A 14,203-nucleotide genomic window follows, 5' to 3' on the forward strand; every position below is an offset into this window, starting at 1 on the left:
TGGCCGGGGCTGGGCCGAGTGGTCCTGGGGCCGGCCCGCGTCAGCGCGCTCGCCCCGCCCCTCGGCCGAGTCGCCTGGAGCCGGCGGGCAAGCCACCGCGGAGCCCGCGGACGCCGATCCCGGTAAGGGGGCAGGGTGCCAACCGGGGAGCAGCCAGGCCTTCGGGACCCGGGGGTGCCCCGCACTCCGTGCGTTCCAACAAAACTGCCAGTGCCGCCTCCGCCCCCGCCGCCCCGCTGGTCCCTGCCTCGACCGCGCGTGAGCCGGGGCTGGGCAGTGGCTCCGGGTGCTGTGCTGCGGCCCACGAGCCTCCCCGCTCAGGAGCCCCTGCGGAGCGAGCGGCCGCCACCCGCACGGCAGGTGTGCCATCTGTCCTGGAGCGGAACGTCGCTTCTCCCAAGCCTGGGACACCGCGCTGACCGAGTTCGCCTGTAAGTCAGCGCTGCCGGCGCCACGCTAGCCTGGGTCAGGGGGCCGCCGGCATCGAGGGCTGGTGGGACAGGTGAGGATCCCACGGCCCGGAGTACAGTGCAGGCGCCGCTCCTGCTCCTGTGGCCCTGGCAGTTTCCCGGCCTGCCCCCCCTCTTTAGCTTTTCCCCAGCAATGGGGACTCTTCTCCCTCTTCCCTATTTTGGCATTCCTGGGTCAGTGATCCGCTCAGTGTTCTGAGGAAGGAACTGCGGGGCACAGTGCCAAAAATGACTTCTTCTCTGACACCGGAGCCATTAACTTCCCAATTTGCTGAGTTCCTGGGAATGGCACAGACCAGGTAGGGGTGGAAACCCTGGGTGGGGTTCCAGTTCCCAGCTGGGTTGCATTATCTTTTTCCCCTACGTTGGCAGAGGAAAGGAGGGGACTGAAAGGCCTTCAAGACGGTATTACTTGTTTGCTCCTCACAGCCACCTTTCGAGATAGATCTCATTTAATAGATGAAGACACAGGTCTGGGATCCCTGGGTGGCGCAGCGGTTTGGCGCCTGCCTTTGGCCCAGGGTGCGATCCTGGAGACCCGGGATCGAATCCCACGTCGGGCTCCCGGTGCATGGAGCCTGCTTCTCCCTCTGCCTGTGTCTCTGCCTCTCTCTCTCTCTCTCTCTCTCTCTCTCTCTGTGACTATCATAAATAAATAAAAATTAATTTAAAAAAAAAGAAAAAAAAGAAGAAGACACAGGTCTGAGAGGCTTGGTATCTTGCCCAGGCAGTGGGGCTGGTTAACAGGGCCAGTTTCACAAACCAGAGGCAGTTCAACTCCAGAATCTGAGCTCATTCTTCCCATTAGGTTCCCACCACCTTTTCCACCGTTTTGTCCCTTAGTCTGCCCCTCAGTTGTCCTCTGCTGACTTTGGAAATGATAAATCAGCCACCTGGGTAGTAGATATTTTGGCTTCTGTCCTTTAGGCCCTTGGCCCCAAACATTGTTCTCTGTAGTGGACAAAGTAGAGAATGGAAGATGGGAGATAGGTGATTCTAGAGCTCCTCCCCCTCACCAGCCCCATTCTCCTCCATCCTGTCAGCACAGTCTCTCTGAAGTCCATTATGTTTTATCTAAGGACCCATTTGGGCACCCCCCTTCCCCACACACACACACATGCATTCCCATCCTTTGGCCTGATTACCGCAGAAAAACTCTCCTCATTTGCCCAGGGAACACCTTGCTGACCTTCTCTGCATCCCTTTAGGATGACCTAAGATCATCCCCTTCTAGAACTCCCTGTCTTGATCCTGGAATCTTTTCCCACAGGTCTGCCACAATGCTGCTGCAGAGGGCTATGATCCCACGTTTCCGACAGGCCTGCAGGTAGGCCATCGATCCTAGAACTCATCTCATAGCCCATATCCCCCACTCCTAGTATCTTTATGATGTTTTATCTACCAGATAAGATAGCTGAGATGATGGCTACCAGGGAGGAAAGTGAAAGCCATAATTCACCCATTGGCCCCACCCATCCCTGGACAAACAAAGTCCCAACTGGAAAAACCAGTGGCCAACCTGGTAAACGCTAAGCCTTCACTGTCCCTTTCATATGATTGGAACTGTGCTAAGCCCTCTCTCTCTTCCAGACTCAAGTTAGTCCCTTCAAGGCTCTGTATTCAAGCCTGCTCTACAAATGATTCATCTCAGCCCCAGTATCCCAGCCTTGCCTTCTCTGGTGATAACTCCAGCACGAGGGGATGGAGAGTCATGGGGACTCTCCTAGGCCTGGGTGCGGTGTTGGCCTATCATGACCACCGGTGCAGGGTAAGTGGGGGAAGGAAGGGACTTCACTGTCAGAACAAAGGGGCCCTAGTATGCTCCCCGGGAAACCCAGGCTGTGAACACAGAGCCCATGGTGCTAAGTGCTTTCCTGCAAAGTAAAGATGGAGTCTGCTACCTCTGTTTCACAGTGGCCATGACTTTAAGGGTTAGGGCAGGGTGAGCTAGAGTGATTCCTTCTTACTATGTATGTTTCTTTTCTGTCTGCCTTGCCCGCAGGCTGCTCAGGAGTCACCACACTTATACACGAGAGAGGAAGTAAGAGCTCACAGCAGCCCTGAGACTAGGATCTGGGTGACTCTGGGCTGTGAGGTGTTTGATGTTACAGAATTTGTGGACCTACACCCAGGGGGGCCATCAAAGCTGATGCTGGCAGCAGGGGGTCCTCTAGAGCCCTTCTGGGCCCTCTATGCCGTTCATAACCAGCCCCACGTGCGTGAGCTACTGGCTCAGTACAAGGTCGGGGAGCTGAGCCCTGAAGACAAGGAGCCCTTTACCTTGAAGACCTCTGACCCTTACAGTGATGATCCTGTCCGTCACCCAGCCCTGAAGGTCAACAGCCAGCGCCCCTTTAATGCAGAGCCCCCCCCTGAACTGCTGACAGAAAACTATATCACACCTAACCCTATCTTCTTCACCCGAAACCATCTGCCTGTACCTAACCTGGACCCAGAAACCTATCGCCTGCATGTAGTAGGGCCACCTGAGGGTCAGTCATTGTCCCTATCCCTGAATGACTTGTACCAGTTTCCTAAGCATGAGATCACAGTCACTCTTCAGTGCGCCGGCAACCGACGCTCTGAGATGACTCGGTTCAAAGAAGTCAAAGGTCTGGAGTGGAACACGGGGGCCATTAGCACTGCACGCTGGGCTGGGGCACGCCTCTGTGATGTGTTAGCCAAGGCTGGTCACCAACTCTGTGAAACTGAGGCCCATGTCTGCTTTGAGGGACTGGACTCAGACCCCACAGGGACAGCCTACGGAGCATCCATCCCTCTGGCTCGGGCCATGGACCCTGAAGCTGAGGTCCTGCTGGCATATGAGATGAATGGGCAGCCTCTGCCTCGAGACCATGGCTTTCCTGTGCGGGTGGTGGTGCCTGGTGTGGTGGGTGCCCGCCATGTCAAATGGCTGGGCAAAGTGAGTGTGGAACCAGAGGAAAGTTACAGTCACTGGCAGCGACGGGATTACAAAGGCTTCTCTCCATCTGTGGACTGGGACACAGTAGATTTTGACTCAGCTCCATCTATTCAGGAACTTCCTGTCCAGTCGGCCATCACAGAGCCCAAGGATGGGGAGACTGTGCAGTCAGGGGAGGTGACTATCAAGGGCTATGCGTGGAGTGGTGGTGGGAGGGCTGTGGTCAGGGTGGATGTGTCTCTGGATGGGGGCCTAACCTGGCGGGTGGCTGAGCTGGATGGAGAGGAACAGCGCCCTGGAAAGGCCTGGGCCTGGAGGCTGTGGCAGCTGCAAGCCTCTGTGCCAGCTGGGAAGAAGGAATTGAACATTGTTTGTAAGGCTGTAGATGACAGCTACAATGTGCAACCAGACACAGTGGCCCCAATCTGGAACCTGCGAGGTGTGCTCAGCAATGCCTGGCACCGTGTCCATGTCTGTGTCGCCCCATGAGAAAGTGAAATGGAATTACCTACTCCCAGAATCATTTTCTCAACCCCTTTCCATACCCATCCTTTTCCCTCATTCCCACAGAAAAAGCTTTCTTTTCATCATCACTTCTTGGATCCCAACCCTGTAGTGTCCCTTCCTAAACCACACACAGATACACACATGGCCCATTTCCAAGTGGGCACCAGCTCTCCTTTGACTCTAGGTTATGAAACTCCTATTGTGCCAGGAATTGAGAGCTGTTGGAGCAGGGGGCTAGAAGTGGGGAAGTTCAGTACACAAGCACTCTCCTCTTCCTACCCCATCTCCTCTTCTAATGTACACCACCACTTTACTTGGCTTTTCTTCTTGGGAGTCTTCAGAGACTGTGTGTGCCTGTAAGAAAAGCGTATGTGCAACTTTCTACAGACTTTCTGGGTTGCCAGAGGTTGTAAAGGGTGAACTCCTTCCCCCTTTATGGTTCTACTTTTCTAAATACATCAATAAAGTATCTGTTTAAGACTACAACTCTGAAAAAAAGAAAAATTATGACTTTGGAGACTGGAGGCTGGAGTGTGAGCGTGTTAGGCTGCGGGAGGGAGATGCACTGGCCCTGGGATATGTAGTGAGATGATCCAGAGCAAGGTGGGGAGGGAGCGGGGCAGGGAAGCAGGTAGAGGGACGTGCAGAAGTGGGACTTCCCTCCCTGCCGCGGGCCGCGCCCGTTAGCGTTGCTCAGGTGACCGGCCCCAGAAGACTTCCCAGAGCGGTCTTAAAAATTGACATTATGAAGCTCCTCCCTGCGCCTCCCCCTTCCTGCACTTCGCAGGAGAGGCAGAGAATCGCTCAGAGGTTAAAACCAGTATTCTCGTAGTACGGGCGGGGCAACCCTTGGCTCTAGGGACAGCCGTGCCGGGGCGCCGCCAAGGGGCAGCCACCGAGCGCCCCTCCGCGGGCGAGCGCGCGTCTCCGACTTGGAGCTCTCGGCGCTCGGCTGCTCTCCCCTAGCTCGTCTCCCTTTTCCCCGGCAGTCTCCCCGGCTCGGGGACGCTCGGTGTTCGGCCACGCCGCCTGTCGCCTGGTAGTGGGACCGGAAGTTGCTCGGGGGAGGGGGCCGGCTGGGCGGGGGGGGGGGCGGAGGGGGGGCTGGTCCCTCCTCAGGTGAAGCCGCTGATGGAGATGGAGCCGCCGCCGCCGCTGAGCGCGCGGGCCTCGGGCCCGGCCCGGTTGCCGCCGCCTTAGTGACCCCGCTCCCCCCGCGCTGGGCCGCCCGGGCCAGAGTGGGGGCCCCCCGCCGCCCCACCCCCTCCTCCCCGACACCGTCCCCTCTCCCACACCCCCCTAGCCTGCGCGCGCGCGGAGCTGCCTCAGGTGAGCGGGGGGCGGGGCTTGGACGAGGCGCGGGGGCGGGGCCTCGCCCGCCGGGGGCGGGGCCTGAGGGGCTTGGGTGTGAAGCGAGGGGAGACGGGGGCGCGCGGGAAGCGGGGGTCGCCCGGTCTGCGTGGCACTCGGGGAGAAGCTGGCCCGGCCGGGGGGGAGGCCGGCGCGAGGCTTCAAGGTTTAGGGGAGGGTCACGGAGGCCAGGGGTCCTGAGAAGGCAGGGGCTAGGTCAAGGGAGAGGACCGAGGACGCCCGGGAGCGGGTGCGCAGGCTGCTCGGCGGGGGTGTCTGGGCCACGTGGGGGGCTCGGGAGGGTCAGGTTAGAGAGCAGGACGTGGGCCCAGGTGGGGACGTCTGGGAGGCAGTGAGCAGAATGGCACACCGAGGTAGAGGGAAACTTAGAGTGGAAGTGGGAAGTGCTGTGTAGGGCACCCTACACCCTGTAGGATGAGGAGTCTAGGGAGCCCGAGAAGCAGGTGCCTCCCTGGGAAGGAATCGACTCACTGCAGAGGAGTCCTAAGAAAGAAGTGTAACCGAGGAAGCCCCGGGGCTGGCAACTCCAGGGAGAGAGACTTGGGAAGCCCTTAGGAAGTAAAACAGGCCTCCATGTACCTCCTCGCGTAGCCCCATCCCCAGTTATTTTCTTACGCTTTATCTGCTACAGTTGTAGATTCTCACTTTTGAAATGTATGTTTGATCTCTATGCTTTTTGAATTCTTATGTGATTGGTCCTTCCTGTCTGGAGGCAGTTAGCAATGTAATGGAACACAGATCTTTAGATATGAGATATTTAGGAAATAAGGTCCATTTCTCTCTCCAAGGTAAGAATTTTCTAACTCTGCTTCCAGGAAGATCTGATGCATTACCGACCACATTGTGTCAAGTTTTGTGCACTTTCTTTCCCTTCAATCGCTTCTCTCATAAGCAAAAATGTCTACTGTCTTGACTCTTATGGTTCTATAGATCCCCCCCACTGACATCTTTCAGAGCTCCGCCTGTGTCCTAGTCTACCCCACCTGAGGGCTCAAAGCATCAGTGGTGATCTTGCTCAGTTCCTGACTTGCTCACATGTCAGCTCTAGGCCTTCCATCATCATGGCCAAACAGACCACTGAGGCCTGTTATTTTCCCCTTACTGCTACTTGTTCACTTTACCTGTGTGAAGGTACATATTTGTATTATTAGGAAGCATTAAAAACAGGTGTCCAATGACCCACAATATTTCCACTTAAGATAACTCAGATTCTGGGGGATCCCTGGGTGGCTCAGCGGTTTGGCGCCTGCCTTCAGCCCAGCGTGTGATCCTGGAGACCCGGTATCGGAGCCCACATCGGGCTCCCTGTATGGAGCCCGCTTCTCCCTCTGCCTGTGTCTCTGCCTCTCTCTCTCTCTCTCATGAATAAAATAGAATCTTAAAAAAAAAAAAAAAAAAAAAAAGATAACTTAGATTCCGAGGACAAGACCAGGACAAGGCCAATCAAACAGTCTTGGAAAATGTAGCTTCTTATATGTGAGAATGCCTCGCTGGGGAGCCCACATTGTCTCATGGGTCCGTGGTACCTCCCTGAATCTTGCGTTGTGTGGGGGAACTTCAGCCTTCCCTACAACGACCTATAGCCAGAGAAACCAAACAGCTCCCTGGGTCATGAGAATAGTCAGAAGAGTGGCTCATGAGATAAAAATAAAGTCTTAAAAGAAGAAAATAGTGTTGCCATTGGGAAGCAGGATGGGTCTCACTGGAGCTTCTGGGGTGGCTCCCAGGGTGCTGGGAACTGCCCTCAATTTGGCAGGTTGAGAATTCTGTCTTGCTCTACTCCGTAGATGCTGAGATCTCCAGCACAAAATATGATGCCTTTGTTGCCCATTGAGTGCAGTTCATTAGTTCAGTTGTAGCTTCTGGGCAATCCCCTTCCTTTTAGTAGGTTAAGGGTAAAGCACATTTTGGAACTTGGCTCAGAAAGAAGTCCTGACTTTTTTCCAGTGAAAATGCAACTGAACATTTCTTCTTTATTTTCTCTTAATTTAAATCTGCAGTTTGTACTTCCCAGTGTGGAAGGAACATTATCCTACCTTTTACCTCCTACTAACATCCACAAAGGAATTATTTTCTCCCAGACTGGCCATCCTGGGCGGCCCAGGTGGCTCAGCGGGTTCGGCTCAGGGGCGCAGGGCGTGATCCTGGTACCTGGGATCGAGTCCCACATCAGGCTCCATGCAGGGAGCCTGCTTCTCTGTCTGCCTGTGTCTCTGCCTCTCTCTCTCTCTCTCTCTCTCTCTCTGTGTGTGTCTCATGAATAAATAAATTAAATCTTTAAAAAAAAAAGAAGAAATAGGTAATTTATGGAACACCTGGATGGCTCAATGGTTGAGCATCTGTCTTCAGCTCAGGTGGTGATCCCTGGGTCCTGGGATCAAGTCCTGTATCAATCAGGCTCACCGTGGGGAGCCTGCTTCTCCCTCTGCCTGTGTCTCTGCCCCTCTCTCTCTCTCTCATGTCTCTCATGAATAAATAAATAAAATCTTAAAAAAAAAAAATAACCTGGCCATCTTTCTTCCCTCAACATCCACACAAAATAATCAAGGAAAAATTAAGAGAAGTTACTGTTGGCAGGTATTTCTAGGCTCATTTTACTCTATAGGACCAAATAAGAGTGTGGAGCCCTGTGGGTGTAGACAATGCCACAAGCAGGACTCCCTCTTTTTGTTGGTCTCTTGACCCTGCCTGAAGGAAACTCTGAATTCCCAGCTGTTTGATTTGCCTCCTCTTCTCAGATTTGTGGATTCTGTATTGGAAACAGACAGTTTCAAGGTTTATCTGAAAAAGCATCTAAGAAAGGATAGGTTTTTTTTTTTTTTTAAACTTAGTTTGGGTTTCCTTTTTTTTTTTTTAATTTTTTTTAATCTTTATTTATTTATGATAGTCACAGAGAGAGAGAGAGAGGCAGAGACACAGGCAGAGGGAGAAGCAGGCTCCATGCACCGGGAGCCCGATGTGGGATTCGATCCCAGGTCTCCAGGATCGCGCCCTGGGCCAAAGGCAGGCGCCAAACCGCTGCGCCACCCAGGGATCCCAGAAAGGATAGTTTTGATGTGAATGGCCTGTCCTCTCCCACCCCACCAGTGGGAATAGCATCAACTTTATTTATTTATTTATTTGTTTGTTTGTTTGTTTGTTTATTGTTTTTAAAGATTTTATTTATCTATTCATGAGAGACACTAGAGAGAGAGAGACGCAGAGACAGAAGGAAAAGCAGGCTCCTCATAAGGAGCCTGATATGGGACTCGATCCCTGATCCCGGATCAGGACCTGAGCAGAAGGCAGATGCTCAGCCTCTGAGCCATCCAGGCGTCCCAGCATCAACTTTATAGTCTCTGCTGGAATACATATGCTTGTGTAATCCTTGGGTCAAGGACCCTGAAAGAAAGTCTTTCTCTTTTTTATTTAAAGATTTTATTTATTTATTCATGAGAGACACACAGAGAGAGAGGGAGAGAGGCAGAGACACAGGCAGAGGGAGAAGCAGGCTCCATGCAGGGAGCCTGATGAGGGACTCGATCCCGGGTATCCAGGATCAGGCCCTGGGCTAAAGGCAGTGCTAAACCGCTGAACCACCGGGCTGCCCCAAGGACCCTGTTTCTACCTTAAAGTGACCTAGTAAGTGTCTAGGTTGGCATTTTCCTTGGGCTCAGACTCTCTAAAAAGAGACATGAGAGAGAGAAGATTATTTTTTTCTTCCATCCATAAACCTGTGTTTCTAGTTCGAGGATGTAAGTCATTAAGATGCACCCCCCAAAATTATACATTTCAACACCCGAGAAAGAAGGTAAGCATGGTGACCCCAAACCTTCCCACCGTGGCAAGGTTTAACTATGTACTGTAGTGGAAAGGCTGTCTATCATGCTGGTAACCTGGGTTCTATTTGTCTTAATTCTGTCGCTAACCAGATGGGTGACTCAGCATAATATCTTCTGTTAAAAATCAAGAGATTGGTGATCATCTCTCAGCTCCTTTCTGGCTCCAAGATCCCCCAGGTCCTACAACATCCCTGCCCCAGGCGCTCCACATGAAGAGAGGCTTACTAAATTGGATTGTCAGGGCAAGATTCTTTGTTAGCAGAGGAGCCCCAAAACATGTTTCCAGCCCAAACAGCAGTGAGCCCTTTCAGTCAGCATGCATTAGAGACTCTGGTCAGGAGTGCCACCAAAAGCAGTTGTTCCGGTCTCTTCCCCCTTTTTGCTACCCTACCCCAGTCAGAATAGTTCCCTGAGACTTCCAATTTCAGACTTCACTTGACAGAGCTAACTTTGTTTAGGGACATCTTTGGCTTGAAAACTAATTATTATAAAGTTCAAATTGAACCCTGCTGCCCTACTTTCCTCACCCCTGCTCAAACATACAGCTGAATAGCAGTGACTTTGTGACCTGTGACTTTCTATAAACACAGGGCTCAAACACTCAAGGGTATTTCCAAAAAGCCCAGAGAGTATCATCTCATGGGCATCACACCTAGTGATTTAAACTGTTTAGTTTGGCCCTTTCCTTAGTTGCTTGAGTCCTAAAATGAGACATGGGAGGAGTAGGATTGTTTCTCCTCCCACCCGTAAACCTTAGCCTTGTCTCTCTTCTGCAGTCTACATGGGGAGGACAGGGAAGCGCAAAGAACAAGAGAAAAGATGCATCCATCTGAGATCTAAAAGGAGACAATGAGGTGATATTTTCCCATTTCCCAGGTGTTGTGTTTCCAGCTCCTACCCCTTCTTATTTTAGAGACTGGCCATTACTAGGATGACCGAGGAATTCATCCCCTCAGCACTGTTCCCCAAGCACTTGGATAATGAAATCGAGTTGTCTTCATCTGCATTATATGTAGACAGAAGGTCACCATCTACATACAGCCTGGTGAAAAAATGAGCCAGATCTTTCTACTGTAAAGACAGACACATGAGCTGAGAAAAGGTTGGTGGGTTTCCTTCAGAGGGCACTAGGTTGACCCTAAAGATCATTTCAGAGCTGTAGACTGCTAGATGTCAAGGTCTGTTTCCTGAAAAGGAGCATGTGGTCAGACAACAGACAATGCCTCAGTCCACCTCTTCCCTGAACCATTTACCTCTTTCCCCTCCTTAATTCTGCAAAGCCCTGATAGCAGAACGGGACCAGTGACGTTTTTATTGATTTGATTCAGTTCATAAAGGTACAGACAAGTGGGGATGATGTTATGGGTTTGGTTTACTTGTAGTACCAGAACTGCTCACCCCTAGCCAGGTAGAAAGTTCTGGTTTTTTGTTTGTTTTTTTCTTTTAAAAGATTTTATTTATTCATGAAAGACCCAGAGAGAGAGGCAGAGACATAGAGGAAGAAGCAGACTCCCAGTAAGGAGCCCGATGTGGGACTTGATCCTGGATCCCAGGATCATTCCCTGAGCCGAACGCTCAACCGCTGAGACACCCAGGCATCCCGAAAGTTCTGTCTTTTTTTTTTTTTTTTAATTTTATTTATTCATGAGAGACACACAGAGAGAGGCAGAGACACAGGCAGAGAAAGAGAGAAGCAGGCTCCATGCAAGGGAGCCTGATGTGGGACTCGATCTCCGGTCTTCAGGATCACACCCTGGGCCAAAGGCAGGCGCCAAACCGCTGAGCCACCCAGGCGTCCCCCGAAACTTCTGTCTTTTTTTTTTTAATTTTTATTTATTTATGATAGTCACACACAGAGAGAGAGAGAGAGGCAGAGACATAGGCAGAGGGAGAAGCAGGCTCCATGCACCGCGAGCCTGACGTGGGATTCGATCCCAGGTCTCCAGGAACGCGCCCTGGGCCAAAGGCAGGCGCTAAACCGCTGTGCCACCCAGGGATCCCCGAAAGTTCTGTCTTAATAATCACCGTACTCCACTTCAGGTCCCAGGTCCTAAGGGAAACAAGATTAAAAAACAAAAACAAAAAAACTCTGCTTCTCCTTGCTGCAGTTGGAAAACAACGAAAAAGATGGGACAGATCCTTGCCACTCTCTCCACCTCCACTCTCTTTCCCAACAATGTCCTCCTCACTACCTTTCTACCCACTAGACCACATGGAGTGTATTTTAAATTCCAATTTTGGAGTGTCACTGGATCAAACAGGATTCTTTAGAGGATTTGAAGAGCCTTAAATACTTGTGATGTCCATCTTATTTCAGGCTTTCAGAGCCACTACATAGAGACAACTTGACTTTCTGACATTTTTGTCACCTAATAGTGAAAGCTGTGGGGATATTTTTGAGGAGATGGGATGTTGGGGTGGTAGCCCTTCGAAGTCAGACCTTGGATTGCTGGTGACTTGTTGCTTGTCAGGAAGTGTGGTGGGAAATCTTCTGTCTAGAAGGAATGTCCATTCCTGCCCATTGCTGTTCAAATGCGATATTGTGTTGATGGGAGAGAGCCAGGGCCATAGAGGACTCTTGTTACAGTGCCAAGTGGATTCAAAAGAACAGGGAAGAAAACCTTTGTCTCTGGAGGTTACAATGACCAACCTTTCCTCCCTCCTCAGAGACACTTCCTTTCGAATTGGGAGACTAGCTATTTCTAGTTGCTTTGTATTCAGCTCACTGAACTGAATTTACAGTACATATGTGCCTACCTCCATCACTGAATGACGCCTATGTTGCTATAAAGCCGATTTCTTTCCAAGATCTTTGAGCCAAACCTGTCTTGTGTAACTAACTTCTCTCTTTTTATACCTCCTCCCCCTGCAGTATGTCTCCAATTGGCAGTGCCTAATTTGACCCAGTTCCTCTAAGGAGACACTAAGATCTGCCTGCCTGGCCAGGCAGGGGAGGAGGTGCTTTGAGGGGCGGGGAGTGGGAAGGTTGGGAGGGATGTGCTGCCTAGAGACTTGAACAAACAGTGAACTGCGTCTACTGATTTGCTCCTGGCTCTCAGAATACATAGGATTGGGAACAGCAGAATCTCTATCCCCTCTCACTTCCAGGGTTACCAACTTGGCATGTGGATGTGTTAGAGGCAGCCAAACACTGATTTTGCCCAAGATGTGTCATGGAGCACCTGTTAAGAGCAATTAAGAAGCAGAAGAGCTCAGTTTACTGCTAGGAACAAAGTCCAACTCAGAAAACAACTCCTTCAGACCCTTCTGGAAATTGTTTTGGGACCATTTGGGCGGGTGTCCAAGAATGAGATGCACTTTCTGAGCCAGTGCTAGCTGAATGCTATGCTTCAACTGTTCTGCCTACCTAGTGCTTATCTAGCCCCTGGTTCCTTCGTGTTCTCTTTCTCTCTCACACACACACATTACATTAGCATATTTCTCCCTGTAGAGCCTGCTCAACTTGTTCTTCTTTTTAAGTAACAGATCCCATTCCCACGGGGGTCACACCAAAGAAAAAGATGCCTTAATTGATGTTAGAACCAGGGAAAAGCAAAAAAAAAAAAAAAAAAAAAAAAAAAAAAGAACCAGGGAAAAGCAAGAAGATCCATGAAGGCCTTGAGTATTCTGGCTTTTGAAAAGAAGAAAGATGGTTTAATGGGAAGAGCACAACTCAGAGTGGCAGAAGACCTGTGTTCTTTTTCCTGTTCCAGTCTTACCATGAGCCCTGAGACAAGTCATTTAACTGCTCTGAGCCTCAGTTTCTCCAAGCAGAAAACGGAGGAAATCTTGCTCACTCTTGCTTCTTCTGCGTGTGTGTGTGTGTGTGTGTGTGTGCGTGTGTGTGTGCGAAGGGAAGTCACATGTGACATCTTAGCTTTGCAGTTTTGAAAAATCCCGAAGGGCAATTATGGAGCTAATGATTCGGAAATGAAAGGGGCCCCATGAGTACCAGACCGCCCTTCCTCATTCTTTGAATCTCTGCCCACCACAAGTTCTATGGCTAGTTCCAGAGGGTATGAGTTTGCTAACCACTGTGGACTTGGGCTCTTCTAATCATTACCCCTAAGGGAACCTTCAAGGAACCACTTATTATTGTGGCTTGGTCTAGCAGTCTGATCCCAAAGCTCAGTCCAATGCCAGGGAGAATGTGAAGAGTTGAAAATAAATTTAGGTAATTTTTTTCTTCCACATGCAGGCTTCCTGGGTGAGACTAGGACTCTAATGAAAGCACAGCTGCTTTGTGAATTGAAGGAAAGCCCATGTTTCAGGCTTTCTTTTGAGACTTTTCAGAAGAGTATGATGTCTTCAAGAATGACCTGGGGGAGGGGGAAACAGGGTAATAGATACTTTCCCCCTGTGCATCCTCCAAAATCCCCCACCCTTGCCTCTCACAGTGTGGTATTACAAGCAAATCAAATTTTCATCCATCTGCCTCAGAGAGATCCTTCAAAGAGATCAGAAATCCTGGTGACAGCTCAGGTTCTTCCCCTTGCCCCACTCTTATGCCCCCAGATCTGCCCCTATAGTATTTATTTTTCATTCGATGACTGTTGAAATCAATTTTGGAGGTATGTAAATTTCCACCAACAAGATTTTTTTTTTCCTCCTCCCACAGGCTCCTAAGGAGATAATTCATTGGAACAAATTATCACTTTTAATTGTTCTCAGTTCTTGATTTGTTTAATACTCTACTGCCAATTACTGCTCGCTTCTCTTAAATAGACTAACCTGCATTTTTAAATTCAGGCTTCCACCTTTAAAAAAATAAACAGCAAAGTAATTGACAAGAATGTGGGGAGAAGCCACCTAAAGGTTTAATTTGTTTATTATAGTCTCAGTAGAGGACTCCTCACAGAACCTGGGGTGGGCTGCTCCCCATCTTCTACTTTCCTGTCTCCTCCCTCCCCTACATACCTGGAAAAGAATCCCTTGAGACAGAATCCCGCTTCTTCCTCTTATAACTACCCCATCCTTAACAAGGCCTAGGGCTTCTGTGGGGCTGGTTTCTTTGCCTCCAGAAGGCTGGGCTATAACCTGTCTCCTTTCCCACTGCATCAGCTCCACCTACAGGAGGAGGGTCTCCTCTCAAAACAACACAACTGGGACCA

General features: G+C 50.6%; 2 protein-coding genes across 6 annotated transcripts in view; both read left to right on the forward strand.

The window, feature by feature from the left end:
• The first annotated feature begins 5 nt into the window (after positions 1–5).
• Positions 6–4,404, forward strand: SUOX (sulfite oxidase). Of its 2 annotated transcripts, none has more exons than XM_026001981.2 (4): positions 6–431; positions 1,741–1,797; positions 2,061–2,238; positions 2,473–4,404. In XM_026001981.2, exons 2-4 carry the CDS (start codon positions 1,751–1,753, stop codon positions 3,880–3,882), a joined length of 1,635 nt encoding a protein of 544 aa, XP_025857766.1. In that variant the 5' UTR covers positions 6–431; positions 1,741–1,750; the 3' UTR covers positions 3,883–4,404. The 2 variants fall into 2 exon arrangements, with proteins under 2 accessions (XP_025857766.1, XP_025857767.1); XM_026001982.2 differs by having other exon boundaries at positions 46–502.
• Positions 4,405–4,998: 594 nt separating this feature from the next.
• Positions 4,999–14,203, forward strand: part of IKZF4 (IKAROS family zinc finger 4) — a 28,061-nt gene continuing 18,856 nt past the window's right edge. The window contains exon 1 of one of the 4 annotated variants that reach the window (XM_072746303.1): positions 4,999–5,229. The gene's annotated coding sequence lies outside the window, so the exon portion shown is untranslated. The remainder of the gene's footprint in view (positions 5,230–14,203) is intronic. The other 3 variants (XM_072746301.1, XM_072746304.1, XM_072746300.1) reach the window with 3 other exon arrangements.

This window comes from Vulpes vulpes, unplaced genomic scaffold (genome assembly GCF_048418805.1).
Source record: "Vulpes vulpes isolate BD-2025 unplaced genomic scaffold, VulVul3 u000000697, whole genome shotgun sequence".
Taxonomy (NCBI): domain Eukaryota; kingdom Metazoa; phylum Chordata; class Mammalia; order Carnivora; family Canidae; genus Vulpes; species Vulpes vulpes.

What these genes read in the sequence shown, in the direction of transcription:
- SUOX (XM_026001981.2), top strand. Translation starts at nt 1,751, where the DNA reads ATGCTGCTGCAGAGGGCTATGATCCCACGTTTCCGACAGGCCTGCAG. An exon ending in CGTTTCCGACAGGCCTGCAG is followed by an intron (nt 1,798 to 2,060) that starts GTAGGCCATCGA and finishes TCTCTCTTCCAG; the next exon opens with ACTCAAGTTAGTCCCTTCAA. An exon ending in ATCATGACCACCGGTGCAGG is followed by an intron (nt 2,239 to 2,472) that starts GTAAGTGGGGGA and finishes CCTTGCCCGCAG; the next exon opens with GCTGCTCAGGAGTCACCACA.